The 19,563-nt window shown below is 43.8% G+C and overlaps 1 protein-coding gene and 1 non-coding gene across 2 annotated transcripts in view; both read right to left on the reverse strand.

Moving 5' to 3' along the window:
• Positions 1-354: 354 nt before the first annotated feature.
• The window catches only part of LOC134544559 (uncharacterized), a 28,070-nt gene continuing 8,861 nt past the window's right edge, over positions 355-19,563 (reverse strand). The window contains exons 2-3 of the mRNA XM_063388487.1: positions 1,411-1,643; positions 355-687 (exon numbers count right to left, since the gene is read on the reverse strand). Coding sequence (XP_063244557.1) covers positions 355-687; positions 1,411-1,643 — 566 coding nt within the window. The remainder of the gene's footprint in view (positions 688-1,410; positions 1,644-19,563) is intronic.
• LOC134544567 (5S ribosomal RNA) lies at positions 13,306-13,424 on the reverse strand. Its single transcript, XR_010077873.1, has one exon. It is a non-coding gene; the product is annotated as a 5S ribosomal RNA (ribosomal RNA).

The raw sequence follows: 19,563 nt of genomic DNA on the forward strand, positions 1-19,563 counted from the left end.
TAGGCGGATTATATGCTGCAACTAAAGTTATGTGGCCTGTTTGAGTGCGAATATTTATAGAGGTGTTTTCTATATTGGTAGTTGAAATTGTTTTATTTAAATGGTGTGGTATTCTGTTGTGTATTAAAATTAGTGTCCCTCCGCCTTGAGTTACTCTGTCTGTGCGGTAAGTAATATAATTTTTAATTATTAAACGTTTATTAGGTTTAAGAAAAGTTTCATTAATTAGGGCCACCTCCACGCCGTACATCTCTAATACGCGCTCCAGCTCGTATAACTGTTTAAAAATGCCATTGGCGTTCCAGTAGAGCAGGGAAAGGGAGCCAGGATGCGCTGCTGCGGGATGTACTACCATTACTCGCAGCCCATGAAAGTCGTCAGGGCCTGCACGAGCAGGAGGGTCTTCATGGATGAGTCGGCGACTGAGTTGGCGAGGAGCATGTATGGTTTCATGTGGGCCATAAAGGCCACGAAGTTGGCGTCACGGAGGAAATTCATGAGGTCTCGGAGGTCGGAAAGTGAGGATTGGATGCCAGCGCAGTCGCCTGAGGGAGATGGTCCGGGGGTGGGGAGGGATGGAGGGGAGGGGGGTGATTTTGGAGTTGCGGTGGGCTGGATCGGCGGGTTTTTCATGGGAATAGGAAGCTGTATGTTTCGTGTTTGTGTTTGCGGGGGGTTGAGTGCCGCCTGCGCAAAAGAAAGCGTGGGACGAACAAGTTGCGCCGGAGCGCGAGCAGGAAGCTGCGGGAAATTTGCTGGCGAATCCTGTGGTGCACGAGGCAGAGCGGGCTCAGCGTGCGAAGACGCAACATTTTGTCTGAACTGGACTTGCCTCAGGTATTCGGGGCAGAGCTTTGAGTTGCCCTCGTGCACTCCCTTGCCTTTGCAATTGGCGCAGTTGGGATTTTTGCCCAAGTTGGGGCAGGCGGCGTAGGTATGGGGCCCGGCGCAGTGTTTGCATCGAGTGGCCAATCTGCAGAAATTCTTAGTATGCAAGAACTGCCAGCAGTTCATGCATTGGGCTACATCTGTTACGCGTTTCTTGTACTGTGTCACTTCAACTTTTGTCATGTTGACGACTTTGAGAGTGGTGAGCAGCGGCAGTGTGTCATTTTTTGAGGCAGTCACACAGAAACGGGGCAGTGGTTCCTCCCAGGTGTTTGTGGGGTCGGCAGGGTCCGAGCATTTAGCTTTAAATTGATAGACGTCGAGGACAGTGTAGCCGCGCGCCTCGAGGTCCTCTTTGATGGCTTCAGTTGGGGTTGAGCGGGGCATCTTAATAACAACTTTTTGCGGAAGTTCTGAGGCTGTACTATAGGTGAAATAGGGTATTGGAACAGAGTCAAGATACGTTTTTAGTGCTTTGTAGGCCTGCTCGTGCTCGCACGAGATTTGCAACCCCTCGCGAACGAGCGAAATCTGCGCGCCCCCGGGGGCCAGCACTCTCATGCGCGACACGAGCTGGTTGTACAGACTTTGGTCTGGAACAATCAGCCTCAGTGAGTGTTTTCTCGGTTTGTTGGCGCGCGGCGTGCTGGGAGAGGCGGTCGTCTCGCCGTGTCTGTGCGCGCCCTGGGTGGGCGCGATAAGCGGTGCTGACGCGGCGTCTGCGCCGGCGTCTGCGATAAGTGCGTGGGTGGTCCCTGCCGCGGGCGGGGGGCCGGCGCTCTCAGCTAGCGCCGCGAAACGGTTCGAAACCGCGATGGTACGAGTCCTGCTGCTCGGCCGCCTCTGTCGTTAGTTTCTATGGATCGACTTCTGTGCTGTGATTGGCTGTTCTCGCCAGCCAATGGAGATGCCGGGCCAATCGCAGTGCACCACAGCTTTAACAAAACTGTTGAAATTTTTTTACAGCACGCGCTCAGTTCCGCTCCTAGCTTCGTTCGGAGATGATGTAGTCCTGCTGCTCATCCTGAAAGTAGTCAGAATAGTCCAGAATTCCGCCCCCAGTTTTGAACGACCGCGTCGTGCGACGGATAGGTTTTAAATTGAGTGTGTGACACCCAGAGGCGCAGCGTCTCGCTGCCTAGCCGCGGCCCTGGCTAACTCAGTCCCAGGGTCGTAGGTCAGTGGGTGCTCCACTCCCTTCCTTTGCTAGGCGATCGTAATAAATCCTGTAGGAATAATTATTATTGTTATTATTTAATTAGCTAACATGGCGACCTCGAGTGACGTAGAATTCCGCGAAACCTCTTCTCTTGAACAAGGTGTTCTCAAGAGAAAGAGTAGCGACGAACACATCAGAGTCACAAAAATTCAGTCCCTGAATCACCATGTCACAGGTGATGTGACAACAGGCAGCCAGACACCAGGCAGTTCGCCTCCATGCAGTCAGATACCGCCGGGCGTGGCGCAGGATCACCCAGCCCTGACAGACACCTCAACTGCACAACAGGGCGCGAATCCCTTTCGCACTGCCCCAATCACAGTCACCCACACAGCCGCGCTGCCATATGAACGGCTGTACGACCAGTTCAACAGGCTAGGATTAATTTTCTCAGCGAAAAACACCAACAGGGGGACACTGTACTATTTCACCAATGTGCAGCAGTACCATGCAGCCATTAAAGTACTTGATGAAATAAAGGCCGAGTATTTTATTACACGCGTGCAGGCAGACAAACCGTTGAAATATGTGCTTAAGGACATCCCAGGGGGAACTAGCACTGCCAGAATTACCCAGGACCTACTGGCTCAAAACATACCAGTACTATCAGTCTACCAAATGTACGACTGGACTCGTCGTCCAATAAACATGTACCAACTAGATGTACCGCAGGGCAGCGAGTCATTAATGAGTACATTGACCACTGTCATTGGACTCAGAGTGAGGCTGGTGGACTACCGATATAAAAATACACCACTCCAGTGTACGAATTGCTGTCTTCTTGGGCATATAGCAAAACAATGCCGCAAACAGCCAGTGTGCCCGCAATGTGCCGGCCCACACAAACTACAGGAGGACTGTCCCCGCCCGCCACACTGTGCCAGATGTAACATGGCACATAATGCCAGATACATGGGCTGCCCCGATTACCAACGGGAGCTGCAGAGGCGCCGTCCTAGGGGGCAGCAGCACCAGCAGCACCAGCAGCAGCAGCACCAACAATGGACCCGGCGTCCAAATAGACGCCCTCAGTGGCAGACACAACATGCCGAGGACCGTGCACCTGCCTACCAGCAAACGGAGTCACAAACCCAACCCGCCAACGTGGCTCATGAGCCAGGGTGGAATGTGGTCACATCACGGCGTAAACAAAACCCGCAATACAACACCCGACCACAAGGAGGGCAAACCTCTGGCTACAGAGATGACTGGGACCCTCGTAGCGATAACAGGTACCAGGCTCTGAAACAGGACTTCCCGGAACTATGGGAGCCAACACAGTGGGAGCGTCGAAAGGCAGCTCGCCAAAGTCAACAGGCTGGTACACCCCGCAGTACAGGAAACCAGCATGCACAGCGCCAGCCACGTCAGGCCAGACCAGTTGCCCAACCATCAAGCCAGGCAGGAAGGCTGCGCCACCGCTCTGCTCCAGCAGAAAATAATATACAACAACCAATGCAACAGGCTTGCGTGCAGTCGCCAGTTATTTCCACACCGGCTCCTAAGGTGCCTGTCACCCACAACGAACCAGCTACAACTGTCGTGGTACAGCCAAATCCAGCAGCAATCAGGCCAGCAGCCCCCATTGTGGCACGCAGCATGCCATTGCCACAACCTCCAGTACACATCACACCAGAGAGGATAGCCACAAATTATCGAGACTGCCAAGTCCTTCAAGGCACGCTCACGAAAGTAGCAGGTGCACACCCTGCTGTCATGGAAATTGCGCAAAAACTTTGCAACCTACTAACGGCCTGGCTTGACACTTCAGTCGCGGCGGACCGCAGAATTCACCTCGCCGTGGACCTAATTATGGCCATGGCACCAGTCGCACCTGCTCCTCAAGATGGAGCACAATAATAAATTAACATTAAAGACGATCGCCACCTGGAATGCACGCAGTGTGCGAAACAAAACGCCTGAACTTCAGGAATTTCTGCGAGAGCATGATGTCCAGATACTAGCACTAACAGAAACCCATCTTTCGTCAACTGAAAAATTATTCCTACCTGGGTACATCATCCACAGAAAGGACAGGGACAACCAGGGTGGAGGGGTTGCCTTGGCTGTCCGCACCAATCTAATACACCATGAAGTACAACTTCCTGACTTAGGCCGCATAGAGGCAGTAGCAATCTCTATATCACTTAAAGGCAAGAAATGTACTATCATTTCAGCCTACGCTCCCCCAGGACGCTCAATCACAGCTGAAAACCTCCAAATCCTAGCCACTTGCACCTCTTCCTTCCTCCTACTAGGTGATTTAAATGCAAAACACCCTGCGTGGAACTGCGCCCGAACTACAAGTAATGGCAGAGTGCTGTTTGCACACCAGCAGCTACACCAATACATGGTCTGCGCTCCCTACCATCCTACCCGCTATCCTGAAAATCCCAGGCAATATCCTGATATCCTAGATTTCACCATTTATTATAACACAAATTTCATCTACGAACTTGAAGTAATCCACGAGCTGCACTCAGACCATCTACCAGTCATTGCTACACTTGAAGATGTTTACACAAAAACCGCCCAAACCAAACGCACCTATAATTTCCGCAAAGCAGACTGGCCGCGACTCAACTCCTTTATAGAAAATAACCTATTCCCTGTTCCTACCATTACAGTGGCTGCGGACTTGCAGCAGTACTCTGCCAAATTATCTAGGACCCTATCCCAAGCAATAAATACTTTTATTCCAACCATGAAAAAGAAAGTGGATGCTACTGCCCTCCCCCCGCAACTAAAACAGCTAATCACAGCCAAAAACCAGGCGAAGCGCCGATGGCAACGCAACAGATGCCCAGCGCTCAAGAAGGTATACACTGACCTGTACAATGAATTTCAAGCCAAACTTAGTGTACATCGAGCCACTCAATGGGATGCGAAAGTGCAACAGCTCTCTACAGCCAACAACACACTCTGGAAAGTGGCGAAAAACCTGTCCTCCAAGCCCACAATTATCCCGCCTATCCAACTTCCTACTGGAAACATGGCTTTCTCGCCTAAAGATAAAGCTACAGTACTTGCTGACTGCCAAGAACAGGCCTTCCAACCCAACATCCTACCAAACAATCCCCCCCACTCCCTCCTAATAACGGAGCAAGTAGCGGCCATGCGACTTACACCTGCAACCTCAGAACCCCTTCTAACGACAGAAGCGGAAGTCAGAAGAATCATAAAATCTCTGAAGACTAATAAAGCTCCAGGAACAGATAAAATCCCTTCCCTTGTCCTAAAACACCTCAAAATCCCAGCTCTTCAAGCAATAGCAGCCTGCATAAATGGCATCCTTCTCACCAACTCCTGGCCTAACAATTGGAAGGAGGCAAAAATCATTCTGCTTCCCAAGCCTGGCAAAAATCCGCAACTCCCGTCCAGCTACCGACCAATAAGCCTGCTCAACACCATCTCGAAAGTAGCTGAGAAAATAATAGCACGCCGCATCCAATTACACCTGGAAGAGCAACAAGTGCTCCCAGACTATCAATTTGGCTTTAGAGCTCGCCACTCCACCACTCAACAGCTCGTTAGAATAGTTGAGCATATAACACAGGCCTTTGACTGGCGCCACTACACCGCGGCAGTCTTCCTCGATATCGAAAAGGCCTTCGATCGTGTCTGGCATGACGGACTTTTATACAAACTCCAAGCCATAAAACTCCCAGATACGTATATAAAAACCTTGGACGCATACCTAAGTAAACGATCTTTTCGTGCAAGCATCCCAGGAGCCACATCTACTCCACGTAAAATATTAGCTGGTGTACCACAAGGCAGTGTACTTGGCCCCATGCTCTTCAATATATATGTCTCTGACTTACCGAAACTGCCCAGAGCCAACATCGCGTGTTTTGCGGATGACACCATGTTGTATGCTAGTTCAACTCAATCGCAACAAGCAGTCAGGCGCCTACAAGAATCACTGAATCTGTTAGAATCGTGGTTCACAGATTGGAGAACAGCTATCAATGTCGACAAATGTGAGGCGATCGTCTTTACACGCCGGAAGGTACCGGCAAACCTACCTCAGCTACGCCTTTTTAACAACAATATACACTACAAAACCTGTGTCAAATACCTGGGAGTCCACATGGATAAAAGCCTAACTTGGAGCAAACAGGTATCGAATAAACAAGCACTCGCGAATGCAAGACTGGCAACTTTATATCCTCTCTTAAACCACAAGGGAAGTCTAAGCATTAAAAATAGCAAATTACTGTACACAGCCTGCGTGAAACCCATCATGACCTATGCGGCTCCAGCGTGGGGCTACGCAGCGAAAACGCACTTAAATAAACTGCAGGTGGTGCAGAATAAGGCTCTTAGAAAAATCGCGCATGTGCCTAACTATGCTCCCATGAAGAGAGTACACACAGAGATTCGCATAGACACCATGCACGAACAGTTTATTAAACAAGCTGTAGCCTTTTATAAAACAGTGGAATCACACACAAATCCCCTAATAAACAGGCTAGGTCGTTATCACCCAGAAGATGTACGAAAATACAAAAGGCCAAAGCATATTCTATGCGAGAAACCGCCCTGAACGAGTCGAAAAATCACCGTAGTCCGCACCAGCACTGATTGGCTGGCCGCGCGCAGGGGGCGTGGCCTCGGGGTAGCTGTAGCTCGTTGCGGACTGTTCAGAAAACTTCAGGAACCAAAAACTTGTCACGCATCGATTCACTAAAATGTAAATAACTTCTGCAATATTCAACGCAGAAACAAATAAAAAACACCAAAATAATCAGCAGAAAACACTCGTGCCGACATAGTACATAACTGCGCCCGGCGCATTGCAAACACTTTAAGATAAACTGTTAAAAACTCAGCGGCATCGCTCAGCTTTAATTCTACGATTTTTTTCCCTCTTTCATTATTAGTGTTATTAGTGTTTTAGTTCTAATTTTACAACGTAATTTCTCTCCCTATACCCTGACATCTTTACCACCAGGAAGTGCTTCGTCCCCCCCCCCTGCGCCGCCAGGGGAGCTCACAGAGACGCCGCCCACAGTGCCTGTCAGCAGGGGAGATGGCACCAAGATCCTGCCATGGTTCCCGCAGCCACATAGTGCAACAGCCACGTTATCATGCCCTTCCAATTTATTTTAGTGCTTCACTCTTTCGCATCCTAACATCCCCCCATAGTGTATATCAACATCTCCCTAGTAGTTGTAATAATAATAATAGTCAACCATCGTAAAAATTCATTCCCATTTTCTCAATTATTGCACAGTGACGCCAACCACAGCACCAGTGCTTCAGTGCTTCATAGATGCTGCATTGGCATGCCAATGCCAACCCAGTATCCCCCCCCCACTCCTACTAATTATAGAGTGTTGTATATATGTGTTTCTACTTTTAGTTGCAGGTCGCGCCAGGAGTTCCTGCCGCCCTCGGTGTCACCGAGGCAATTGTCAAATTCGCACAACCCTGCTGTGTACTTGCTCGGAGAGCACCAACATAGCTTTTCCAGGAATCCCACCTGGAAAGGTTATAGCCTACTATACCTCTTCCGCGTCCATATTTTCCCATCGGTCGCGCTAGCTTTTCAGATTACAGGTAACAGGTTTCCTCCAGTGCGTCGCTGGTTTACTGTTGCCTAACCCTTTGCTACACCCCATAGGCTGTAGGAGTGCTAAGTTCGCACTACTACAGGCTTTATCGCGCCAGACGCACGTCGCCATGACTCCTCCCCCTCCCTCCCAGGAGCGGGAGGAGTCAATGGCAGTTTTATATATTGTCTACTTAAGCGTATAGGTCCCACCTGGCACGCATCAATTCCCTCAAGTCAAATCATTCCCATTTGGTTAGCAGGGCTCACAAACACTTCGGCTGTGTGAGACTGACTTCAGCGTGGAGGGGCTGTGGTCTAAAAATAAAAAAAAAAAAAACAGCACGCGCAGACGGACCACGATGGCGCGCACGAAGCAGACGGCTCGTAAATCTACTGGAGGCAAAGCGCCGCGCAAGCAGCTGGCCACCAAGGCGGCTCGCAAGAGCGCGCCGGCCACGGGGGGAGTGAAGAAGCCACATCGCTACCGCCCTGGCACTGTCGCGCTGCGAGAAATCAGGCGCTACCAGAAAAGTACCGAGCTGCTTATCCGCAAGCTGCCCTTCCAGCGCCTGGTGCGAGAGATCGCCCAGGACTTCAAGACAGACTTGCGCTTCCAGAGCTCGGCCGTCATGGCGCTGCAGGAGGCCAGCGAGGCTTACCTGGTGGGGCTCTTCGAGGACACCAATTTGTGCGCCATCCACGCCAAGAGGGTCACCATCATGCCCAAGGACATCCAGCTTGCCCGGCGTATCCGTGGCGAGCGTGCTTGAGTTCCTTGCCATTTTTTTTGCAAGGGGGAAAAAAAAAACAGCCCTTATTAGGGCTAAAAATAACTGTCAAATTTGAAAGGAAAACAGTTGTCTGGCTTTTTGTACCTATTAGCTGTCGTTGACCTTTACCCAGCCAATAATATATTACATTAATAAGAATTTGGAAAAACACAGTTATAGTGTCTGTGTTTTGAGGTGGTTGTTTATATTGTACACAAAAGATTTGCACACAATGCAATGTATTCTGCATAGGAAATAAAAACTCTTCAAACAGTGCCTGTCTGCAGTAGCAGCACCATCAGCAGCAGCAGCAGCAGCAGCAGCAGCAGCAGCAGCAGCAGCAGCAGCAGCATAAAGTTCACCATTAATACCCTGAGACCTAATCCTTACAAAAAAAATATGTGTGTGTGTGTGTGTATATATGTGTATATATATATATATATGCTGAAATAAGAGTGAGATGTTTGTAAGACGTTTTCCTGCTTAAAAACTTTAAATAATTTTGCACCTAAACTATACACACAATGTAATTGATAAATTTCTTTATTTATTTATTTATTTCCCCCGCTTCAAATACCATAAGAAATTTTTTAACCAGAATTTTACCTAACGGCAGAGGTGTGGCTATAGGAGGCAATGATTGCAACAACTGATACCTTCATGACTAGTATTGTTGGCCCTTAGAAGGGCCGATAAGGTGGTACAGTGCCACAGAAAGTGCCAGCGGTCCTGCTGGCATCTTCATTTCCGCTTTGGGGCTGCTTTCTTGGGCGACTTGCTCTTTGGGGCAACCTTCTTTGGCTTTGGAGCACGGGGTTTCTTCGTGGGAGGTTTGGACACCTTTTTTGCCTTTGAAGGTGCCTTCTTGGGCTTGGGGGTTGCAGCTGCTGCCTTTTTTTTCTTTTCTGCTGTAGGCGGAGTCTTCATGACTGGTTTCTTGCCCACCGCTGCCTTCTTGGCTACGGATCGCTTCTTTTCCTTAGGGGCAGCTGCACCACGCTTGCCGCTTGGAGCCTTGGGCTGGTCCGGAGCACCGGTGGTCCCTGAAGCCAGCTTGAAGGAGCCAGACGCACCCTTGCCTTTGGTTTGGACAAGCTCGCCGCTAGCCACTGCTGCCTTCAAGTATTTCTTGATGAAAGGTGCCAGCTTTTCCGCATCTACTTTGTAGGTAGAGGCGACGTATTTCTTGATGGCTTGCAGTGATGAGCCGCCCCTTTCCTTGAGGCTCTTGATCGCAGAGGCCACCATTTCAGATGTGCGCGGGTGCGCGGGCTTGGCTCGTGGCTTCTTCGACGCAGCCTTGCCTTTCTTCGGGGAAGCTGCCTGTGATGGGGCAACAGCTGGTGCTGCAGTCGCTGCTGCGGTATCTGCCATGACGAGACTGATCCTACAGAATGCAAGAGCAAAGTGAAAATAAAATTTTTCTCTCTGCAAATATCTGGTTACCCAATTTTCTGGTTGCGGACGGTTCAGAAAATTCTCGATGCCTTGCTCACGTAGGGAGCAGCGCACTTTGGACAGCGAAAGTAATGTAGGGCTTCTTTAGCACTGATTTTTCAATGTTTTCTAAATGTCAGCAGTCTACGATGACATAATGGGCAGTTCCACTAATAGTGTAATTTTTTTATGGCAGCTGCACTGTTTAATTTGCACTGCGAGCTGTTTAAATTTACTGCTACACCAAACAGGGAACTTTTCATTTGCAGATGTTATTCAAGGAATCAAATACGTAATTTGTGCTGGAATCACTTGAAAATGGTTAAATTAACTTAGGTATACTTTAGTGTATAGTATGCTGAAAATGTGGAGATAATTTCATGAAGGCTGTTTGCTGTGGAAGCACTAGCAAATCACCTTGTTCAGTGCCACCTGGAATGGCTTTCTTCGTGCACCTCCAAGGATGATGTGATTATTATTGTGAGTAAATTTTGTTTACATTTTCATTGTGTGAATAATAAAACTTTTAACTGTACACACAACAAGCATTTCACTTGGATCTGATGCATTCTCAAGAGTGCAGTTTCTGTTTAGCTTTTAAAACTGGCTGCCCTTCAATTCACTCAAGGTGCAGATGCAAGTTGCTGATGAAGTATTCCACACACATGCTACATTGGAGAAATATTTTAATAAAAATTAAAACTCTTGCAGGATTTCGAATAAAAACTATCCTATTTATCCCTTCTATGTTTTGGTACTGCGAAATTGAGAGAGGTAAGTAAGTTGTGAGGTTATTTTTACTTGCTTGCATGTGAGGTTAGCAGAGCAAAAATATTTTTGAAATTGCAGATACATGGTCACTTTATTTCGTTGCAAACATTTATAAGCTCGTAATCTTATTTAAAGTCTCCATACTTAATGCGTTTGGAAAACCTTCTTTCTCTCAATTTTACAATGGAACAAAATTTTACTTGTATGTGTACATTAATTCCATCTCTAAATGATGTAGGTTTACGCACCGAGATCAGGTACATTGTAGAGAGAAAAACACACGAGTACCTGCTTATTTTGAAGTTTTAATGAGTATATTAAAAAAAAAAAAAAAAAACGATAAAAATATAATTGAAAAAGTATATTATTCACGTATTTTTGAGGATGAGGGGAGGGGGTGTTTTTGTCCGATGGTCGTTTATCTTTAAAGAAATTTCCGTTGGACCTGTGCGTTCTTGCTCTGCCAATTCTCGAAAAATGAAATATTTTAAGTCGTCTTTTATGTGCTAACTTCATTATATTTGGCTGCATTCGTATTTTTATTAGTTTTGAAACATTCATGTCACGGAAAATAATCATAAACCAGGACAAAAACGTTTTGACTAAATGTTCTAGGTTGGTTGTAAAACATTTTCTTATTTTATTTCACATCGGAAACATCTGTTAAGTTGTAAGCTTTGTAATGAATGCGACAGTCACTTGTTCGCTGAAGTGTTTGTTTAAGAAATTAGTATTGTAAATTTGTTTATGGTCTTGTTAAATGAAATTTTAAGTGAAATCATTTGGGAAAACAGAGGCTACAGGAATTTTCAACACAACTTGATGACCGACGTTGTGACTAGTGTGGGAGTGTGTGCTCGTGTAAATATCAATTTTTCTTACTCCTCGTGCCGGTCAACAGGAAAACAGCGAGTGTGTTATCTCATCGCGGGCGTGTGATTGCGTGTGGTAAATTGTGCTAGGTTAATTACCGCAAAACTCCACTGTGTGCAAATATGTAGTGTGTCGCTGTATGCAAATATTTGGTATGTCTTTTTTTTTTTTTTTTTTTTTTTCAGGCAATACACACTTTGAATTTTACACAATTTCGATGCTGCAACCTAAGTGTATACATGCGAATAGGATTGCTTAAATGAAAAAGTAAAGTAGGAGGTAAGTGCAAATGTTTCCAGGAGGTTATGCACACACAATCTATTTTATGAATTAATAGTTATTATCTAAGAAAATGATAGAAGATTATAAATAATGTGTGCAGAATAATACAGAATTTGCATGTTACACAAAAAAAAATATATATATATATTCCAAATATTGTTAGCAAAATGCACCTAGATTAGTGAGCTGGATTTTTTTTTTTTTTTTGTATTTTTGTTCTGTTGATCCCACGTGGAGTCAAGGCTCCGGGATATAGAACATGTATGTGCAGACAATTAATATTTACATGATGCAAGTTACCAAGAAAAAAAATTTCAAAAAAAAAAAATACATAACATGTTACACAATTTAACTTTATGCAAAACATGAAGCAGCTGTTATCACAAGTCCATTCAACAAATTAACAGTTCAATTTCTCTATTATCAATCAAATTAAAGAATAGCTTCAGAGGGTAGGTAGGATATTCTAGAAGAATTTTTTTTACTGTTTTTTTTTTTAATACTGGTAAATTGTTTTAGTTATTTTCTGTGATATTAAGTTGTAAAGTTTTACTCCCAAGTAATTTAGTCCATTTTCAAATCGCCTAGTGTTATGTTCAACTATCCTCAATTTACTAGCATTTCTGGTGTTATACCTATGTGCGAATATCTAAAAAAAAAAAAAAAAAAAAAAAATAATAATTTTTTTTTTCTTCTTTTTCTTAAGAATGAATAAAAAGTTTCTAGAACGTATTCATTTATGGCAGTCAGGACTTTAAGTTTTTTGAATTTTGGTCTGCAGTTAGATGATTTTTTATCTTTTGTTATTATTCTAATAGCTCCTTTTTTTTTTTTTTCCCCCAATGTTATATGGCAGAAAGAGTAGAGCTATGGCTACTGTGACATCATGCATTGATGGGAAGGTTATTGTTGGATAACAAAAATTTAGATGATATAATTTTTATTTTTTTCCATACACAACACATTGCAGGTACAATTTTACAGGTTACAGCTGTACCACCTCTAGTATTGCTGCCGACCATCCAACAAATGAGCACACTAAACAGGCATTGATGACATTGTTATCAACGTCTTTTTGAATCTCTCATTATTATACATAACTGCCCACTGAAACAGAGAAACTTCAAAATAGGTGTGTGTGTGTTTATATATATATATATATATATATATATATATATATATACATATATACATACATACATACATACATACATACATACATACATACATATACACTTATCTATTTATTTTTTCACTTTGAATTTTGTATGAGGTATACACATGCAAAGATTCACAGCTGCTGCTGGGTGGGTGAGTGAGTGAGTGATTGAGTGAGTGATTGATTGATTGATTGATTGATTGATTGATTGAGAGAGAGTGAGTGTGTGTGTGTGTGTGTGTTAGGGGGGGGGGGGGGGGGGAAATGTGGTGATTGTGGGGGAAAAAAAAATTTAAAATTGAAATTTTTAAAAAAAAATTTTTTTCTGTAGGGTGCAAAATAGTAGTGCCAACGGCACGTGGTGTTCCCAAGCGGTCACCCATCTAAGTACTAACCACGCTCGACGATGCTTAACTTCGGTGATCGGACGAGAACCGGTGTGTTCATCGTGATATGGCCGTTGGCAATGATATAGATGTTTTTTTTTTTGCAGTTTGTATTTGCCACTCGAAATAGCTATACCAGGTGTGATTGTTACAAACAACAGGAGAAATCGTGTAATGAACACTCTTTTACTTCCCCCCCCCCCCCCCTCCCCACACACAACACCCACCACCCTCACCATCCCAACCACCAAAGCCCTCTTCAAAATACACTCTCACACACACACACAAACCCACACTCTATAACTGATGAACATTACCATAACTTCTTAAAGCCATTAGATAATATTTAACTCAAGAAAGGTATTGTGATATGTTTAAAGAAAGAAAGGTGAAACCTTTAACTTTACCAGCAGGTATTAGTATCACTGAGGTATCTTCTAGGTTGTAGCAGCAATAGTAGTAATAATAATAAAATTAAATAAGGTAATAAAAAAGAAAAGTTATACATGTGATCAAATCATGAATGTATAAAACTGGAATGAATTTAAATTTTTTTTATTTTTCTTCATAGGCTGTTTTGAAATTGATGAGTAAGTGCCTCTTCTTTTAAATTTTTTAATGCTGAACACTGTTACATAAGAGATGAATGTTTAGAAAATTTAAAAAAAAAAAAAAGCTAGCCCAGCCCCCTCCCCCCCTCACACAAAATCCAAACAAAAAAAAAAAACACCCTCCTTCAAAACATCACATAATCATCCAGCCAGCAGTGCAGACGAGAAATTTGCACTCGGGGCCGCCATTTTGACGATAAATTCTTGCATGGCACACCAAAGGTAGGAAAGAATTTAAAAAAATAAAAATAATGGGCGAGCACCCTCGCGTCTGCCTGTAGAAAATGAAGTTAAAAGTAACATAACCTAAAGACAGGCACACACTAGGGTGCTCCCAGGCGGTTGAGAAATTTTTTCCCGCCAAAAGACTTATATATATTATTTATTTTACTGTTTTTGGCAGGGGGCTATGTCGGTCTGTGTGCAAAGTAGTTCCTACTCCCGCCGCCAGGAGCGCGCGCGGTGGGTAGCGATGTTGTTTTTTCTGCTTTCATTTGTTTATTATTTAGAGGGTTAATGCTATGTAAATGTACGCAAGTTTGGTTATGTGTCGGTAGTTGTGCGAGATTTAATTTCCGAAACGAAATTTGACTTTCATCGGCCTGCATTTCTCACTTATTCGGAAAATACATGTGTGTTTATGTATGTATAATAATCGAGTGATTTTGTAATAATTTGGAAGTTTTGTTTGCGTGTGCGATGTGGGGAAGAAAAGGTGTGCACACGAGTCCTAGGGCTATATTTTTTTTTATTGCGAAATATTTACTTCATGTGGTGAAAAATTTTAAATTATTTGTGATGCAAGTGAAATTTTTTTTTTTTTTTCAGTTGGGTGATGTGTTTGTCCTCGTTTGTGTGCAAGGAAGCAAACATGCTGAAGGTAAGGGGCCATAAATGACACTTTAAAATATTAGTTTACCATTAATTTTGGTTAAATATTAAATTGCCATATAAGTAAAATCATGTCAACTGTTGTATTCCACCCAGTATAAGCTGTTAGTAATGGGTACTTAATATAAATAGAATAAATGTAAGCATTTTCGTCTGCATGAAAATTCACTTTTTTTTTGGATCCATTTGTACTGTGGGTAGTTAAATAGTACATTATGTTGTTTTTACTTCGAAGTACAAAACATCTTGTGCATGATTGCAAATTCAAACGCAGTTAAGCATAATATGAATTCGAATTATGTGTGTGTGTGTGTGTGTGTGTGTATATATATATTTTTTTTTTTTTTTTTTTTTTTTTACTGTGTCCAGTTTTAGCACAAATGGAATTATTTTCAAAGTGAATCGATGCAACTGGTCTTTGCCATTAATATTGATATATGATCTAACTAAATTAAATAGAAAGGATTTTTTTATTTATTTTTTTATATATATAAATATATTTGTAGCAATGTACTAATGACCACAGAAGTAAGCAAAAAAAAAAATATATATATATATATCTCAGCCAGTAAACCATGCGTCTTAAAGACTTTTTTTAATGAAAATATTTCTGCCTTGGTTAAGCTTACATTTACTATCATAGGGATTGAGGGAATTGTAGAACAGCAGCAGAAGCATTTCCTTTCATGATCATGTTCTTGGTCCTGAAAAGGACCGTTTATGTAAGCATGTGCACACCAGACCTGCTCACTTGGAGCTGGTGTATTTGGTGACAGCCTTGGTGCCCTCGCTGACAGCGTGCTTGGCCAGCTCCCCGGGCAGCAGCAGTCTCACGGCCGTCTGTATCTCGCGGCTGGTGATGGTGGAGCGCTTGTTGTAGTGGGCGAGGCGGCTGGCCTCTGCCGCGATGCGCTCGAAAATGTCGTTCACGAAACTGTTCATGATGCTCATGGCCTTAGATGATATGCCAGTGTCCGGATGAACTTGCTTCAACACTTTGTAGATGTAGATTGCGTAGCTTTCCTTCCTCTTGCGCTTCTTTTTCTTGTCGCCCTTCGAGATGTTTTTCTGGGCCTTGCCCGCCTTTTTGGCTGCCTTACCGCTCGTCTTGGGGGGCATCGTAGGTCTGAGCTGTGCCGCTGTCGCTAGATGAGTGAGACGGGAACTGAATTTTTTTCGTGAAAAGTTTTCTTGGCTTCTTGTTGCGCGACCAATCGGAGCGCTCCGCGGCTCGTGATTGGTCGCGCTCCGCGGAGGGACGTGTAACACCCGACTTTTACTTTCGACTTTCTACTTTCTCACTTCACTTTTCTACACACGACTTTCTTGACTTTCGACTTTCGACTTTCGACTTTCGGCCGAGCGGTTGATAATAGAAGAAGGAGAGTATTTAATAGTGAATTGAAAGGCAGATAAATTTAATGTTTTGTAAAAATTTTAAGCCAATGAAGAATTTGGAGGAGACAACACAATGGATGTGAACAAATCATTAAATAAACAGGAGTTTTCGACAAAACAGGTTTCTGCACTCAAAAAAATGGGTAAAAAGAAGAATAAGCAAGAGAAATTTTGCAACAATGAAGAAAATCAGGTAAGCTTCAGTAGTAATACCGAAGCAGAAGATTTAAGAGGTAAACACGAACATACTGCTCGACAAGAACTGGAGACCATCATGACAGAAAAGTCAAACACCACAGGCAACAAAGTCAACAATGGCAACAAGGGCAAAAACGGCGAAACACTTCCCAGCGACGACAACAGCGACGATTACATACCATCGTACCAGCCACAGCAAGATTCAAAGGCTACAATCAGCTCTGTACCTACAAGTACTCCAATCAGAGTGGAAAGGAATAAACGAGCAGTGCATCTCTCGGACAGTGAGCTGAGAACCCCAAACAGTGAAGTCAGGGACAATTTTAAATCCCCACACTTGGTTTACGCATTCAAGGCAACTGAAACAGCCCCGGGAGACCTAACGGTGCCAACGAAGGGAGCTGCCTCAAACACAACACCCGTGGAAACCCAGTCGGGGTCAGACCCCCACGGCCTAGCCGCATCAAGGTCAGCGACTGGGCCAAGCGGACAACATCATTCAGGGCGAGTCTGTACAGACGTACAGCAGTCTGTGGCAGGCCCCTTTCCTGATGTCACACCCTCCGGGGGAATAGCCCTCCCGCACTCTGAGGGTCTCAGGAAGGGTGCAGGACATGACAAGGAACCATCTAGGGTAAACCCCTTAACTCCTGAAGTGATAATAATCAATAATCCAGGCATGGAACCAGAGGTGATTGAGCCACCACGGCCAAGGAAACCCCCTCCCATTATTGTTACATCTCTTGACATGTTCAAGCGATATGCCAAAAAAATAGCGATGCTACATAAAGATATGCAATTAATATATATCAGGGAGGGTGGAAAGATACTTTGTCCAACAATGGAAATCCATAACATCTGCAGAGACATACTAAAAGATGTCCCTCATTACTCCTTTCGACAGCAAAAAACAAACTCGTTCACTGCAGTGTTGAGAGGTTTTCACCCGACTGTAGCAGCTGACGAAGTCAAAGAGCTGCTTATGGAACATGATTTCAATGTTACAACTGTAACACAATTTTCCAATGCGACAACAAGGGTCAAATACCCTATCTATAAAGTGGAAATTCCCCTCAATCAGAAGGAAAAACTCAACAACATAACCTCACTCCAAGGTGTCAGAGTTAACATTGAGCCCTTTCGCAGGCAAATGAAGTTGTTGCAATGCTACAAATGCCAGCAATATGGACACCACAGTCAAGAATGCTGTCAAAGGGAAGTATGTGTTAGATGTGCAGGAAACCATCACACCAAGGATTGTAAAGCTAATAAAATGGAATTTAAGTGTGCAAACTGTGAGGGAAACCACGCGGCAAATGACTCTTCCTGCCCCATACGCAAGGAAAAACAGACTGCACTCCTCAACAAAGTGCAAGGACGACAACACAATTTTCCACAGGCAAACATGGACAGGCAACCTAGGGCTCCAGATATTTCTATGAAGAATTTCCCCACACTTAACCTAAATTGGGCGGAAAAGAACAGACAACTCCAGACCACAGAAGGAAAGGGAGGTGAAAATACCAACAAGGACATGTACCCCAACCAGGATAGATCCATCACAGAAAAAATAGATCCTGGCAAACAAGGTAACATCACAGAATATAGAAATGCAGAGGAATTAAATAACAACAATACAGCAAGTCAAGAGAACGACATAGAAGTTTTAGGAAAGGGATCAAAATTTATAGCACAAGTCAAGGAAGCAGTAGGATTCATGGCATCCGAGGAATTCCAGCAAGCCATACAAGATATACTGCAAATCAAGAGGCAAGCAGAAAAATGTCAGACCTCTAAGGAAAGGAAACAAGCCATCTTGGAAGGGCTACTTACATTAATCGTTCAACCAGAATACCCACAGGCAGGAACAAGAAAAACAATGGCAAAACAAGAACAAAACCTGACAGATGGAAACTGTAATAACAAACAAAACAAGTTATTGACTGCTCACAAGAACACAGATGACAAGACACTAACATCAAAAATGGCCAAAGTTCACTCGGACATAGAATCATACACCGACACCTCTAGTGAGGAGGAGCATGAGCATAAAACTAGACCACAAAGTTCAAGACAAAAGACCTACAAGCACACCACAAAGAAAAACCAGCATGACAGAGCCTAATCGTAATGCACAAAACATTCTAAAAATTCTAATTTGGAATGCCGATGGCATAAGGAATAAAGAGTACGAACTCACTCACTTCCTAATTAAAGAAGAAATAGACATTGCACTAATATCAGAAACCAAACTTAAACCAAATTGGAGATTTTCGATACCAGATTACATCATATACAGAACGGACAGACAACAGGCATTAGGAGGAGGTACTGCAATCCTAATCAAGAAGAGTATAGCACACATGCCAATAGGTCACAAAAATGAAACTACCAACATAATTCTTCCATCAAATGCAGGTGACATCATTATCTCTGCGATCTACAGCACTCCAAAAAACAAAGAACTTTTAGAAACAATTGATCATATTATAGCACAGGCACCCTTATGTATAATTGGGGGAGATTTCAACTCCAAATCACCGGCTTGGGGAAATAGACAGTATAATAATAATGGCAGAAAACTGGAGCAATTAGCAGAAAGTTACGACTTAACAATCAGAGCCCCAACAGAACCAACATTCTACCATAGAAACTCAAATTTTCTTCCAGACATTCTGGATATCATAGTCACCAACACACAAATGGTCACTTCAATGGAGGTGGTTCAAGAACTCTCTTCTGATCATATGCCGGTAATTGCCACAGTGTCGATACCAACCAAAAACAGTAAATTACACAGAAAAATTATCAGTACAGACTGGACTAAATTTAAGGCCGACATACAAGCATACCCTGAAGTTCACCTTCTCCCACCTGAAGACATAGACACAGAAGTAAAATTAATAACAGATACAATACAACAACACATCAAAAATGCCACCACTGTTACACAAGTTGCTCCCAAGAAATTCCAAAATGACCCTGAGCTGGACGAGCTAATCAAACGAAGAAACAATGTCAGGAAAAACTTTCAAGCACAACGGGATGCACTAACAGCGCAAATACTTCAGGAATTAAATCAGGAAATAAAAGCTAAGGTCATGACCAAAAAACTTAAAT

This window comes from Bacillus rossius, unplaced genomic scaffold (assembly GCF_032445375.1).
Source record: "Bacillus rossius redtenbacheri isolate Brsri unplaced genomic scaffold, Brsri_v3 Brsri_v3_scf42, whole genome shotgun sequence".
Classification (NCBI taxonomy): domain Eukaryota; kingdom Metazoa; phylum Arthropoda; class Insecta; order Phasmatodea; family Bacillidae; genus Bacillus; species Bacillus rossius.